The following is a 14370-nucleotide window of genomic DNA, read 5'->3' on the forward strand; positions in this document are numbered from 1 at the left end:
GACCTTTTATAACAAGTTAAGGATTTCTGAAGTATTTGCTACTAGCAGATCTACCTGATGTTGCTCAGGTCTTTAAGTGAAGTAACGGAATTCTGGGTTTGGAAAATAGAAAGCATGCACACTTTCCTTTTTTAAACAATTGTGTTATTCAAAAATAAAGGAAAAAAATTTGTATTTATAAAAGAAGAAAAGTGCTTCAAACATTCAAATATTTATTTTTTCTGTCTTTTGCTAGAGTAAAAGGGGGCGGGATGCAGCAGTGAGGGAAAAGAGCTGGGAGGTGCATGACTCAGAGGCTAGGGGAGACAGGATTTACTGCAGCTGCCCATAGTGGTGAAGGGGACCCTGCTCTGCTGGCAGCTTTTCCCAGGGGGCCAGAGGTGCACTCCCCATCTGGTGGCTCTGCTAGGGCTGTAGGGGCCAGTCCCTGCCTCCACTGGCTCCCCGACCCACCATATAGCCTGTTCCTGGGGAGGGCACACCACACCACCCCTCAAGCCTGTAGCACTGTTCCAGGGCCAGTCCACATTCCTGGCCCTGTCCTCTCCCAGTGGGAGCCTCCCTTGGGGAGGGCTGCACTGCAGTTCCTGGTCCCAGCCTCTCTTGGGTGGGGACCAGGCTGTGCTGCCAGCCTGGGGAGGGGAGGGTGCACAACTGTGGGGCCAGTGGATGAGGGTTCCCCCTGTCTGACACTGTTTGGAGCAGAAGAGCCACTTATCTGCTCTGGTGGCTGACCACGTGCAGTCCCATCTCCAGCTAGCCACTCCCCTGGTGCAGCTGATGCCAGTGGTCACTCTGCAATAATGCTGTCCTCCAAATAGCCCCATTCCAGGCGCTTCCCATTTTCCTAGCATAACCAAATCCTGACCTTGCTTTAAGTTATGACCAGAGGAAGCTGCACGCTCCCTAGCTCTTACTGTTTAGGAGTTCTTGAACAAGACTTGCAGACAGACTCATTCTAAAATATATTTTTAAAAAAGAACAATTTGTTCTGAGGAGTTCTAGGAGAGGAAATGAAACTGAAATTTGGTAGTATAATCAAAGAGATTGTTTGTAATGTTATTGTAGCTGTGTTGGTCCCTGAATTAGATACAGCAAGGTAGGTCAGGAAATATTAGACAAACTTCTGCTCGTGAAAGGTACAAACTTAAGTTACACTGAACCAAATAAGAGCTCAGTATAGCTTGAAAACTTATCTTCCACTAGCAGAATGTGTCCCAATAAAAGATACAGGCAGTCCCCGGGTTATGTACAAGATAGAGACTGTAGGTTTGTTCTTAAGTTGAATTTGTACGTAAGTCGGAACTGGCATCCAGATTCAGCCGCTGCTGAAACTGACCAGCGGCTGACTACAGGAAGCCTGAGGCAGAGTTTCTCTGCCCCGGGTTTCCTGGAATCAGCCGCTGATCAGTTTCAACAGCGGCTGAATCTGGACGCCTGGAACAGAGCAGCTAGGGTGCTGCCGGGTAGGTCCCCGCAGCGCCGCACCTCGGCACTGCGGGGAGCAACCCGGCAGCACCCCAGCTCCTCTACCCCGAGTGTCCCCAAGTCAGCCGCTGCTGAAACTGATCAGCAGCTGATTCCAGGAAGCCCGGGGCAGAGCAACTCTGCCTCCGGCTTCCTGTAGTCAGCCGCTGGGCAGTTTCAGCAGCGGCTGACTTGGGGACGCCTGGGGCAGAGCAGCTGGGGTGCTGCTGGGTTGGTCCCGCTGCCCGCGTCCTCCGCGGCTTTGCGCCATGTCTTCCTGGTCTGCTGGGGGGAGGCTTCCCCCCAGCAGACCAGGGAGACACAGACGCTTTTCTCGCCCCGGAGGACACGGGCGGCGGGACCGCGGCGCGTCTGGGCGGTCCTGCCGCCTGCGTTCTCCGGGGCGAGAAAAGCCCCGTTCGTAAGTACGCATCCGACATAAGTCGGATCCGCGTAACTTGAGGACTGCCTGTACTACCTTCACCTATCTTCTCTCACATATAGTTTGACATGCAAAGTGATTATACAAAAATCTCATGTTTATTTTAAAAAGCATAGTTTCCAACTTTACCTTTAGTTACTAATTGTTACCACTGAAAAGTGCTAAGATGCATTTGGAGTATCAGTTCCTGAGATAGTTGTGGAGCGTACACAAACATCTTAAATGCAGCAGGCAATTTACAAGATTTGAATTAGCACTGGGTTAGGAGATACTCAAACTTAAGTAGGAGAATTTAGTGTCTAAAAAACGTAACTGTTGCTATTCTAGGTTACCACCAGGTATTTGGCCTAACCAGAATGGATACTTCAAAAGATTTCCTGTGATCATTAAACAAAAAACTCAATATGTTTTATTAGGTGGTAGCTCCAATACCAGTTACTGCTGTAGACCATCCTATTATTATGACATGGGCTATTTTCCAAGCAGTCCTAGACTCAGAGGTTACTGGGTTCTCTCATTTAAAAGTTTGCATTTCCCTTGCATTTGATTTGAGAAAAATGAAACAAACCAATAACTGTAAAAGCATGAAGTGTTGAGATCAACCCAGGTCAAAAACAATACTCACTGTAGTCCTTTGCTCAGGGCATGGCAGAAAAAATTTCACTTTTCAATTACATTAAAATGAGCACGTAAATACATTCTCCTTTATGCCTGAAATTTTGTATATGACCATTTCCCATCTTAGCGGAGGCTTTAAAACATAGATATATCTTCTGTGGAGGGAAAGGGGAATCTCCTTTCATCTTCCCAGATATAAGGGGTAGCTCCTACACCTACAGCTAGGAAGGAGGAAGAGTGTGCTCTCTCTCACACACTTACACCCCAAAAAAATACCCACAAGGGAAAGAACCCATTCAAGACTCAACAGGAAGACATCTGAACCAAGACTTCAATCCTGTGAATATTTGCTCCACACAAAGGGATAACAAAGTTCCAGCCCCACTAAGAACACTGCATAATGGCTGACCTGGACTAACAAGATGTGGTAGCATATTTTGAATCACTCTCAGGACCTTGAAATCTTAGTTTACAACAGCTGATTTTTAAGCCATATATTGCTCATGAAGAACCACAGTACAAGCTGTATTACAACTCCAGGAGCAGAAGTAGTATTTGTTTTGAATTCCCAGGAGAAAAACTTCCTTGCACCTCAAAAATCCCTCCACTTGACCAGTTTGAGAAGCTTTTGCTGAAATATAGCTCACGCATGTAAAAAGTGGCAAATTAGTTTTCTGACTTTTTCAGAAACGAGTGATTACTCCAAAACTCTGTGTTCACCACCATGAAGGAACATGCAGTGATTCACAAATGGTTCCATATTCTATGGTGGCATATTAATAGCTTCACTTGATTCTTGCAAACCCTGGCATGAGGTCAGCTGTCCTTGATGCATAGCCCTGATTGTCAGTCACATTGGTCTGTTGGTTCAGTTCTTCCAGCCTCTTTATCAGTAACTCTAGGCGTGCATGAACTGCCACAAGCTGGTCTTTGAGCTAGAAAAAAAAGTAAGGGCAGTTAAACAACAGTTACATACCTTACAGCAGTGGTCTCCAACCTTTTTACACCCAAGATCACTTTTTAAGTCTCAGAACAGACGAAGATCTACTGCCCCGCCCCTTCCTTGAAGCCCCATCTACATTACATGAGGAAATCTAATGTAAATGTACTGCACAGGTGCGCAGTTCAGAGAGGGCTCAAGAGCTACTCTTGGAGCCCCTGAGATCTACCGGTAGATCGTGATCTACTGGTTGGTGACCACGGCCTTACAGTAACTGTGGTTCTTTAAGATGTGTTGTCCAGATTTCACTGCTGAGGTGCACGTGCCCAAGATCAAATTATTTTGAACAGCAGTGGGTTTTTGTAACTGGGCTTACACCCAGAATGCCCTCTCACCCCTGTAGCAGAGGGTACAAAGGGGAGAGCAACCTCAACCACACTCCACCGGAAAGAATGCTAATTCAGAGTCTTGTCACTATAGTAAGAAGGACAAGAGGTGTGTTATCTGTTGTGTTACTGTAAAGCATGTAACTATTCTAGGTATTACAGCAGGGCTACTCAACACGCGGCCTACAGCCTGTTTATTTGCAGCCCACGGTGCGGTTTGGATTTATGCGGGGCTCAATCTGCGGCCCACGAGTGGGAGCCAAAACAAAAAAGTAGTCAATATAATGGTCTTCTCTTGATAGGAATTTTAGTAGTTAAATTCCTGGACTGTCATCGCTCACTAAAAGCGGTGTCAAATGGGTGGAAATCGGGTAACTATTGCATTTTATTAATATCAGCAGAACTGACTTAAATGCGGCCTGTGTGGTGTGTAGTCTTGCCTTAATCTTTGTATTCATGCCCGTCAGTGTGAAAGAAGCTATTTGCATATATGCAACCACACTTAAGTTGTGGCCCTCAGCATGCACTGTGAGTATCATTGTGGCCCCCTGGGCTTCCAAAGTTGAGTAGCCCTGGATTACAGGATAGCCCTATCAATTGGCATACAAGCTGGAATTTTATACTGGTAGTGTCAAGCTCCATGTTGCTGGGCAACATCACTCTGATGTTGGAACATCAGACAGGTAAGTAACTAATGCTGCTTGGGCCCTAATGGAGTGAGACATATGATTAGCTAGAAAAGATTACCTCTAATTTATAGAAATTCATAAATCGTGTAAAGCCTGAGAATACTTGGACAATCTCTGAGTGGATAAAGATAGCTATAGGAAACAAAGGTGCAATTTGCTGCTAAGCTGCCCAAATAGCAAATCTATTCCATTGAACTTTGTACATCACTCTGATCAAAAGGTGTTCTGCTTCAAAGTAAGATACTTTGAACTACAGAGAAGCAACCTCTCGTGCAGCCATTTTCCAGGCTGTCAGGTGCAAGGCCATCAGATTGGGGTGCAGGATCTGGACACTGTTCTGAGAGATCAGATCTAGCAGAACTTAAAGGTAAGTGATCCTCCACAAACTGATCACGAGTACTAAACTGCATCTCATCTCAGCTTCCTCAAAATTGTGGAATAGGAAGGCATGGAATTAAGTCTGGAGCCCCCCGGATGAGATAAGACATCCATGAGGGAGCTTAGGCTCTCACCATTTAGTACTTGGTGTGTGTTGTGTTACAAATAGGTCCTCTTCTAGAAACCTTCATCTGTAAAAGATGCTGTAGAGGATTGAAGATCATTTCAGAAACTCAGCAATGTCACTGTTGAACTTATATGCTAGTATATTATGGAGGCAGGGAAGAAGTAGCTTTACTAGAGGGACAAAGGTGACCGACGTATTAATCCCAAAGTTGTACAGTTTTTTGGAAGAATGAAGAGGATCTGGCTCCTCTTTGCCTGTTAATATAGTGCACTTCTGTGATACTGTCTGAACGCTGGGATTATCACTCACCAATTGAGAGGAAGAAAGGCTGTTCATGCCAGCCAAATAGTCATGGGTTTTGCACAAATATTCAAGACCATTTCCCCAGAATTCAAGTCGTCAAGGTACACTCCCCATCCCCACCCTTAAGTGGGGGGAATCTGTTAGTTCAGTCCTTGGCAGTACCAATGTAAAAAAGGGAACTTTACTCCATGGCTATTTACCAATTTAGAGAAAGAACTTCTGGAGGGATCATTATGGGCAGATCCATGCAGTGCCTGTTGGGCAGACATACTGATCTCGGTCACCCTTGCAAAAGGATGAAGGTTTAGTTTACCATGTGCGCATGCTACCATGTGTCCATGAGTGAGGCAGGTTTTCACTCATGTCTTGTGCTTGGAGCTGTCTGAAATCTGTCAATTTGAAAACTCAGAGAGGTATGGTCTTACAAGTGTGAAATATAAACACTTCCATGTTTAACTCTATGCTTTGATTTTGTGCAAGCATGGATTTCTCTGTTACCTTGAATCTAAGCAAGATGAAGATTTAAAAAGAGGATCACTTGCTATGAGGATTCCCTCAAATGAGCTAGTTTAAATCGGGGCATACCTGGATTCTTCACCTTCTCAAATGAGCTGCCAGCATGGTAAGAACTTTGGAGACTCGTGGGGCTGTCAAGAGGACAAAGTGTAGGACTCTGTACTGTTGGTGAGATGCTTCTATGAATTTCAACTACTTTCAGTGAGTTGAATAAATCTAAGCGTGAAAACAGGCATCCTAAAGTAAACAAATTATTCCAATGGATCCAAAGAGGGGATTTTTAAAGCTAGGGTAAGCATGTAGAAAATGAAATAATAGATGAAAGTGTTAAAATGTCAAAGACAGGGAAATAGAGACTCATGCTCTTCTTTATTTCCTAATCCCAAAGGGAATAAAAGCTCTTGCCACAGAAATTTGAGGGCATTTCCTATACTGAGTTCTCTCAGCTGATTCAAGCAGTCTATCACATATTTTAACCAATCTCCTTGAACGTGAGGTTTTCAGGATATCATGGTATCCACTAGGCTATTAGGCATCTCCATCATTCATCTCATCAAGCCTTGGAAGAATTTTAGTTCATCCAGTCAGGCAAGAGGTAGAGGATTAACTGCATCATATAGAGGAGCACAAGAATATGGCATGAGGTGGTTGTTCCACCCTAAGCTTTCCTCAAGTACTGGTGCAGGTTGGAGTTGCTTCTTTGGGGATGGAGCTCTGGCATTGTAGATGGTGAAGGATACAGACTTCCTAGAATATAGTTTTGCAGCTGAGAGGAAGGGCAGGGGGAAGGCTGATGAAATGCATATGGCTGAATACCAACAGAGTGCTTCCTGCAGGACCCCATGATTTTCTGACATCCTTCAGAGATTAATCCCTGGATTTCCAGCCTACTTCCCACAGCACTGCCCCAAAGTGGTAGAAGGGGATGCTCAAGAGGACAAGGCATGGTTTGCTCCATTGAGTAAGACAAAAAGGAGTGAACCTTTGGGTGAAAAGTTGAGGATTTGATGACCACCCTTCTAAATCTCTCAATAAGAGGTGATCCCACATCACCAAGAGATCTGGTTTTAGGCCCAGCAGTGAAGTCCAGTGTCTAGGTATTTGGTAAAAACAAAAGGAATCCTGTGGCACCTTACAGACTAACACATTTATTAGGACACAGGCATTTGGGGTGAGGGCTTCAGACAGGACTGAAGAGGCCAATGCTGCAGTTAGGGCACTTTGTGCTGACTGGTCCTTATGCGGAAAAGGAACCGCCAGTCCACTTTCAATATGGAGGTACCAGAGCAGGACACTGATTTCAAACTCTTGATGGAAATAGTCTTTGGAAAGAATCTCTCTCCTGCTTGGAAAGGGCATGGTACCTGCCCTGATTTCAGGAGTGGCTCTCCTTGAGGCTTCCTTTTGGAAGTAACTGTGAATGTTATGGATGATCAGAATATAAGCAGTGTCCCATAATGGCATTTTGGCTCACTGGAGCTCTGGAGCCATGTGACTGACCTAACAGATGAAATTATGCCTTTGGTTTGCCCATCTGATGAGACTCATCAGCTTTTCAGGGAGGAAGAACTTAAGCCTTGTCTCCCTTGCCTGCTGAAGCACATTCAGAAAAGGATTGGAACCCAGAGCAGAACTCTGAGACATATCCCTCTCCTAGGCAAATAAGACATCTAGAATATCCATTAACAATGGGCATTGCTGCATTACAAGAGGGACATGGTTTGAACCTTGAGGATTTCGTGTTAGGCATTTTAAAGTACTGTATGTGGGAGAGGAAATGAAAGCCTGTAAGACTGTCTTTTAAAGGGCTCTGTCTTGTAGCCACAGCTGGTAAAAAGGAACTTGAGGATGGGTGGGGGAGGGCAGCTTCTCCACTTTCTATCCCCAACTACAGGGAGCAATAAGGCATACAGTATAGAGGTGCAGTGATCAAGGTTTCTTTTTAATATCAGTGGCTGATCTCATTCACATGCATACCCCCAAAGGAATCTCTGTGGACAGTTACTTGAAAGATAACCTGAGATACTATCAAGTTACTGCTGTAAACAGAGTCCTGCACATGTCATTATTTTATGAACAAATATTCCATAAAAGGTTCAATCCTCTGATCATTCTAGCAACATCCCTTATAAGCATTTCAAAAACACTGTTTGCATTTCTAATAAAATGCTACCATTATTTGACCAAACCTCAATTATTTTAGTGGAAGTTTTGCTTGACTGAGCTTTGGGACTCTCACATGGTCCTAGAGCTTAGACTCCAGCCTAAGCCTGGAAGGCTACAGAGCAATGAAGCAGTCATGCAGCCCAAGCACAAGTCAACTGGCCTAGGCCAACTGTGGGTGTTTAGTTGCTAGGTAGATAAACCCAGAAAGGCCAGAAGAGGACTAGCAGGAGGAGAGAAGTCCTCAGGCCCAATTTCATATTCATACCAGAAAACATTCAAAAAACCCAGATCTGGCTTACAACTTGAGGGGGAACACATTCTAAAGAAAAAGGGATATTCAGACTAATTTTGGCCTAAACTATAGGTAATGTAAAAGCAGTTACAGAATTTAAATAGAAGTGTCCCTATGAAACTGAAAGACAGTAGAACTAAATTTTAGAGTAGCAGCATTCTTCTACAGTTAGCACAGTCCTAACATTGCAATATATGAGAGGATAAGTCAATTAGATAAGAGTCTGACTAATTGTTGTCCATCCTAAATGTGATGCAGAAAGTAAATGTCATTGCTGAATAATTTGTTTTTCTCCAATTTTAAAAAACAGGATGCTGACATGACAAGAACTGTAAATTAAATTAAACCTTCTTGTGTTCCTTTAATCCCTTTTAATGATTAAATGCTGTTCTGTGCCAGAAGAACATGCACATTCACTTGTTTATGGGATAATGGAGAATGAGTGCTCTAATAGTTTAAGTTTACAGCATCCCTCTACATACACTAATTTGTACAAAATTTGCATTTCCCCCTGTTTCAACACACAAAAATCATAAAGAAACTTTACTTTTTCCAGGTGTTCCTTTAGGCTCAAAACAGGAAAGTTCATCTCAGAGGCCTCTATTACAGTTTTAGTTTTTAAGAGATAACTGAAAAACAAAAGTCAAACGAGAGAACAGTAATAAAAACCAGAGAAACTTTCACTGTATAAAAAGGAGGTTTATGCAGAAACTAATGCTGATGCCAAACTATAACTAGGATGGCTAGAAAGACTTGAAGTAGTATAAGCTTACATCAGCTGTTCTAAAAATGGGGTCTGAGTGTAATATCCGGGGCCAACAGTCCCACTGATTAAGTTTTCCTCCTCCCTCCTAGAACCTGTTCAGCAGTGTGCAGGTAGTGCTGGGAGGAAGTAAGAGGAAAAGTGGTGGAAAAGAGGAAAGGCAGAGCTATGGCATGGAGAGTTTCTTGGGGGAGGGGTGTAGTGGGGGCAGGGCCAGGAGCTGAGTAGGAGATGAACAGCGCCTCTGGGAAAAGTTAGAAGCCAACTTGGGGCGAGGGTGTCACAAAAAAAATGTTAAATAAAAATGAGGGTGCTCAGTTTGCTAATGTTTAAGAACTGCTAGCTTAGATATATTAATTTGGAAAGTTGCATTCTCTTCAGGAAGCAGTTTTGGTACTAGAATCCACAAAGCTTCTGGTTGATCTGTATTTGCTATCAGAAAAAGAAACTATGAACAACCAGATCAGGGTTAACTTTGATATTATCAGTTCTCACTGACAGCAGAAAATATCACCAACCTGAATTTGCCATTCTTATTTTATACAAATCAATGTGGTTGGTATTCCTTATATTGGTATTCTTTCCTTCCCAGGAAGAGCTCTGCTTTGGACCTAATTTCTAAGTTATCCTTCTCTGACATATTGGTGGGTACTAACCAGAGGATGCTGTCCTTGAAAAGACAGAAGAGGCCTCGTAGATGAGCCAGTGCAGTGAAGGCAGAATAGAGGCTGAAGCCCACCATTATTCCACATGAATGACAGTACAATGCGTAGTAAGTGCTGAAAAGAAAAAGAAAAGGTTTCAGTGGAGCAGAGATTTCCAAACTGTAGTTCAAATATTGCTTACTGGGTTCAGTGAGACATACCAAAATATGAAGTATTACTTCTCTATGTAAGTAAGCACTGTAATAGTCATATAGGTTATGGGAATCCTAAGTACAGTAGAAGGATAGGTGTCTTTAATATAAAGATGGTACCTGCTCAAAAATTTGGAACACCCCAGAAACTGAGGTTAAAATATGAAAAAAAATGAAATCTAACCTAATGTCAGATCAGGACACCCAGCTAATACTGAAACAGCCAAGAATTTAAGAGAAAATCATTTCAGACAGAATTAAAAATGAATTTAAAAAACAGGAAACAGAGGCATATGAAACTATAAACATCAAGGCTGTGTCTACACTGGCATGAATTTCCAGAAATGCTTAAAACAGAATAGTTTTCGTTATATTTCTGGAAAAAGAGCGTCTACATTGGCAGGCTGCTTTTCCGGAAAAGCCCTTTTTCCGGAAAAGCATCTGTGGCCAATGTAGACGTGCTTTTCCGGAAAAGAGCCCCGATCGTCATTTTCGTGATCGGGGCTTTTTTCCGGAAAAGACTACTGGGCTGTCTACACTGGCCCTTTTCCGGAACAGTGTTCCGGAATAAGGACTTATGCCCGAGCGGGAGCAGCGTAGCTTTTCCGGAATAGCGGCTGATTTTGTACAGTAGAGCATCGTTGCTTTTCCGGAAATTCAAGGGCCAGTGTAGACAGCTTGCAGCTTATTCCGGAAAAGCGGCTGATTTTCCAGAATAAGTGGCCCAGTGTAGACACAGCCCAATTGATTAGCGATACAACCATTAAGCTTCCTTTTTTTTCTTATCCTTTCTGTACCATTAGAGAAAAGCTAAAAATGTCTATAAGAATGGCTTGAGATACCTGTTAAGTTATGTATTAGCGTAAGAGTTACAGGCTGTGCAAGATGCCTACGGCCAGTCCCAGGCAAGTTCCATCACCTTCTACAGAATACAAAACTTTCCTTTAAAAAAGGTTTCTAACCTTTATAATTGTGACAAATCTTGCAAATATCAACCAAGCAGAATACAAATACAGGACTGCTGCTTCAAGTTTGTAGACAGCTCAAGGGGTTGTAGCTACTTAACTTTGAAAGTGGTAATACCTGCTTCAAATTCAATTCTAATAAAAACTATTGTAAACCATGCTTGGTACAAATACTCTACTATAGCCACTTTCCTATCTATAGGATTTTGATTAACTTATTTCCTCATACACATACGCACACAGTAGATTAACCCCAAAATAGACCAAAAAAGAGCATTATCATAGCTAGGTGAACCAGCTTCTACTGATTGTTTAATTCATTAACAATAAAACTTGTTTACTTTCACTAGGAAAGAATATAAAAACATTTTCTAGCTTAACAGACACACTTTTTTTTTTTTAAACACAAAAGTTTCCCCTCCTCCCCCCACCTCAATGGTAAATAGGGCAAAAACCTAGTTTTGTGTGGGGAGGGGAGGGTGAAGAGGTAAATTATTCCCGGAGAAATGTTGTGTCACTGCAAAGCACAGAATTCATGACCCTGGCAAACTTTTGCTTCCCTACAGAAAAGTGATTTCTGAGGGGAAAATAAAGGGAAGCCACAAGAGCAGTCAATGAGTCCCTTGCCAGTAGTGCAGGCACATTGGTTTGGGAACCCAGAGCAGCCAATAGATGCATACAAATCACTGCTGGGGCAGGCATGACTGGACAGTTATGCATTTGAGACACTGTGCTTGTGGTATGCCTGGTGGGGAGAGGCCTGGCTTTGGGGTGCTTCTGAGGAGGTAGTTGTGTGGCAGGTTCCATAACTTCAGAAGGTACAGAATGTAGCAGCCTTCCTGCTTAGTGAGTTCTTCCCATTGTTCTTAGTGAATTCCCCCAGGAGTATAAAACAGGTGTAAAAACGTTATGGCTCTTTTATATTGCCAGTGATGTAAAGGGGCCTTACTGTACAGGACAGTATGGTCTTATAAATGCTTATGGTACTTTAGTAATTAGAACTGGTTTAATTTTTGGACTGAAAAGATTTCCTATCAAAATGTGGTCCATAAACTGTTTGCTACTGACCGTTCCGGAGATGGTCAATAGCCAGTATAAATTGGGAGTTTGAATCCCCATTCCTCACTTGCTCTTAATTTGCCTATGATGTAACAATGAGCGTATGACTACATATTCTTGTTGACTAGTAACTAGCTATATTAGAGGGGATTTGGGGTTTCCTCCAATGCTCCCCAAGCCCAGTCTCCATCCATTGTACTGTAGTTTAAATATAATCACGAAAATATTTGAAATCAGGGTGATTATACTACTTTAAGTAATAAAATATGCAGAATTTTAGAATAGTATGCAGAATTCCCTTGAGAATAGAGGCTATCAATTTACAAAGCTTTCTTAGTTGAAAAAGCAGTGGTTAGGTCCTAAGCCAATCTCAATTACTTCTCAATTCTGTAAGACTCTTCTTAAGAGGGAGTTGGAAGGATTTTCTAAACTTATTTTCTTCTGGCCCAGAGATAGTTCTAAAATTCAGAAGCAACACATTATTGCCTTTCTGCTCTGCTGTAGGATCATCTAAAAACTGAAAACTAACATTAAAAGCAAGAAGCAACATCTGAGGTACCTACCATCCCAGAAGGGCTCCTTCAATACCGACCATTAAAGAATCTTCCAAAACAACATCATTTGTGACTTCTGGGAAGATAAACCCATAGATAGGTAGTTATACAACACTGATCATTCACCAGTATTTCTGCTAGTCCCCAACACTAAGGTTTTAAACTTCCTATCTTTAGGCTTGGAATGATTCATTTATGTGCTATATTTACTTTAAACTTACTAAATATTTTTAATGTATCAATTTAAATGTTTGAACTAATAGAAAATTAAAATCCTCCAGTGCTTTTTATGCAGACTCTGACTGAATCCCAGATTCAAATCTTTTCTAATATCTAATTTGTATAAGAACAATAATGATTTTTGTTGCCAGAGCCAGCTACTAGCACGAAACAGGTGTATTTATTTAAAGATTCATGTAGTGGGAGTATCCTGCATTAGTGCACGAGGAAGAGGAACGGGACAACTGGCAGGCAGTGGCAGATCGGAGTGGGAATGAAACGAACAGTCGCTGGCCAGGAGCAAGGTGAGGGGAAGGAAGCAGCTGTACAGCCGCTCACGTCCCAACTGAACTTGCAGGATTGCAGTTTCACTTGCAAAACGAGTAGAGCGGATCGGGTGTTAACAGATAGAGCCCGCTTATGTCACTTTAGATGAAGTCTCCAAACATCTCGTGCTCATCGAGCATGCATTAGGGGCCAGCGAAAACAAGAGACCAGCTCACTCGGGCAGAGCTCACCCACCCGCCGCTCTCCATGGAACGGATGCTAGGCCCGCAGTTAGATCCCCAGGCCCGCAGCAGCCATACTCCTCTCCGCAGGCTCGCACCAGCGCCCGTGCAAGCTAGCCCTGCCCAGCCCAGGCCATCGAGCAAGGGAGAATCCTGCCCCAGGCTCCAGTCGCAGCCCCGCTGCCCAGGCACAGACGCTTCGGAGCCCGCGCGGGGACTCACTGAAGCAGACGAGGACTCGCAGGCAGCGGTCCTCCTGGGCGCAGAGGTGCAGCGAGTCGGCCAGCACCGCGCGGCAGCTCCGGCAGTGGAGCAGGGCACAATCCTCCAGCCGGAGCCCGCGGCGCAGCAGCGCCCTGGCCCCGGGGTTCCACGGCTCCTGCTGGGGCTCCGCGCCGCGCAGCTTGCCCGTGTCCGCCTGGGGCGGGCGGCCGCGGCTCCGCAGTGCGTCCGGCCGCTCGAAAGTGATGGCACCGCCAATCTGAGGCTCCTGAAACAACTCCTGGATGCATCTCCGCACCGCCATCTTCGCTCACCCGCTATCCGCGCTGCTGGTTCGAAACCAGCGCCCACCCCCTTGCCATCCCAATTGGAGGGCGACCTACAGCTCTGCGATCCGATTGGGTGGCACACACATCAATCACTTCACCAGGCGCTCGCAAGACGGGACTCGTTAACTCCGACCATTGGATGGTGGGGAGAAGACCAATCATTCTACTTCCCAATCAGAGAGCGAGTTGGGCTGGGGCGGGGCTGTATTTTGATAGACAAGTGCTTATCAGGTTAGGAAAACTAATACAAATCCCGTTCTCCAGGATGCCATTGGCTGTCTGTGGGTCGCAGCCACGCCCACTGATAGGTTGTCCAGCCAATGACAGGGCGCGAAGGGCGAGTTCGAATGCTGAGGGTGGGACATAGAAGCAAGCTTTTTGGCGTCAGTTGCGCGCGGGATTTGAAGCCTCGGCACGGCCGTTATCCCGGGCGGCGGCGCTCGCAGATCGGTTGCTGGTTCCCGTTGTTTTGCTGCCATGGAGCTGCCCTCGCTGCAGCAACTGGAGTCGCTCAAGTACAGCGAGCTGCAGCAGCTGGCCAAAGCCGCCGGCCTCCGGGCCAACCTGAAG

General features: G+C 44.4%; 2 protein-coding genes across 3 annotated transcripts in view; one reads left to right on the forward strand and one right to left on the reverse strand.

Annotated features, from left to right (window-relative positions):
* Positions 1–1988: 1988 nt before the first annotated feature.
* Positions 1989–13799, reverse strand: OIP5 (Opa interacting protein 5). The gene is made up of 5 exons (XM_006128692.5): positions 13472–13799; positions 12531–12597; positions 9744–9866; positions 8872–8953; positions 1989–3462 (listed from the first exon to the last, which is right to left on the reverse strand). The coding sequence occupies exons 1-5, from the start codon at positions 13773–13775 to the stop codon at positions 3313–3315; spliced, it is 726 nt and encodes a 241-aa protein (XP_006128754.2). The 5' UTR covers positions 13776–13799; the 3' UTR covers positions 1989–3312.
* A 363-nt stretch (positions 13800–14162) lies between these two features.
* NUSAP1 (nucleolar and spindle associated protein 1) overlaps positions 14163–14370 on the forward strand; it is a 35932-nt gene continuing 35724 nt past the window's right edge. Inside the window, exon 1 of one of the 2 annotated variants that reach the window (XM_075927138.2) lies at positions 14163–14370. In XM_075927138.2, the coding sequence (XP_075783253.2) occupies positions 14278–14370 (93 nt within the window). In that variant the 5' untranslated portion in view covers positions 14163–14277. The other variant, XM_075927140.2, reaches the window with a different exon arrangement.

This window comes from Pelodiscus sinensis, chromosome 5 (genome assembly GCF_052426305.1).
Source record: "Pelodiscus sinensis isolate ZL-2025 chromosome 5, ASM5242630v1, whole genome shotgun sequence".
NCBI classification, from domain to species: Eukaryota; Metazoa; Chordata; order Testudines; family Trionychidae; genus Pelodiscus; species Pelodiscus sinensis.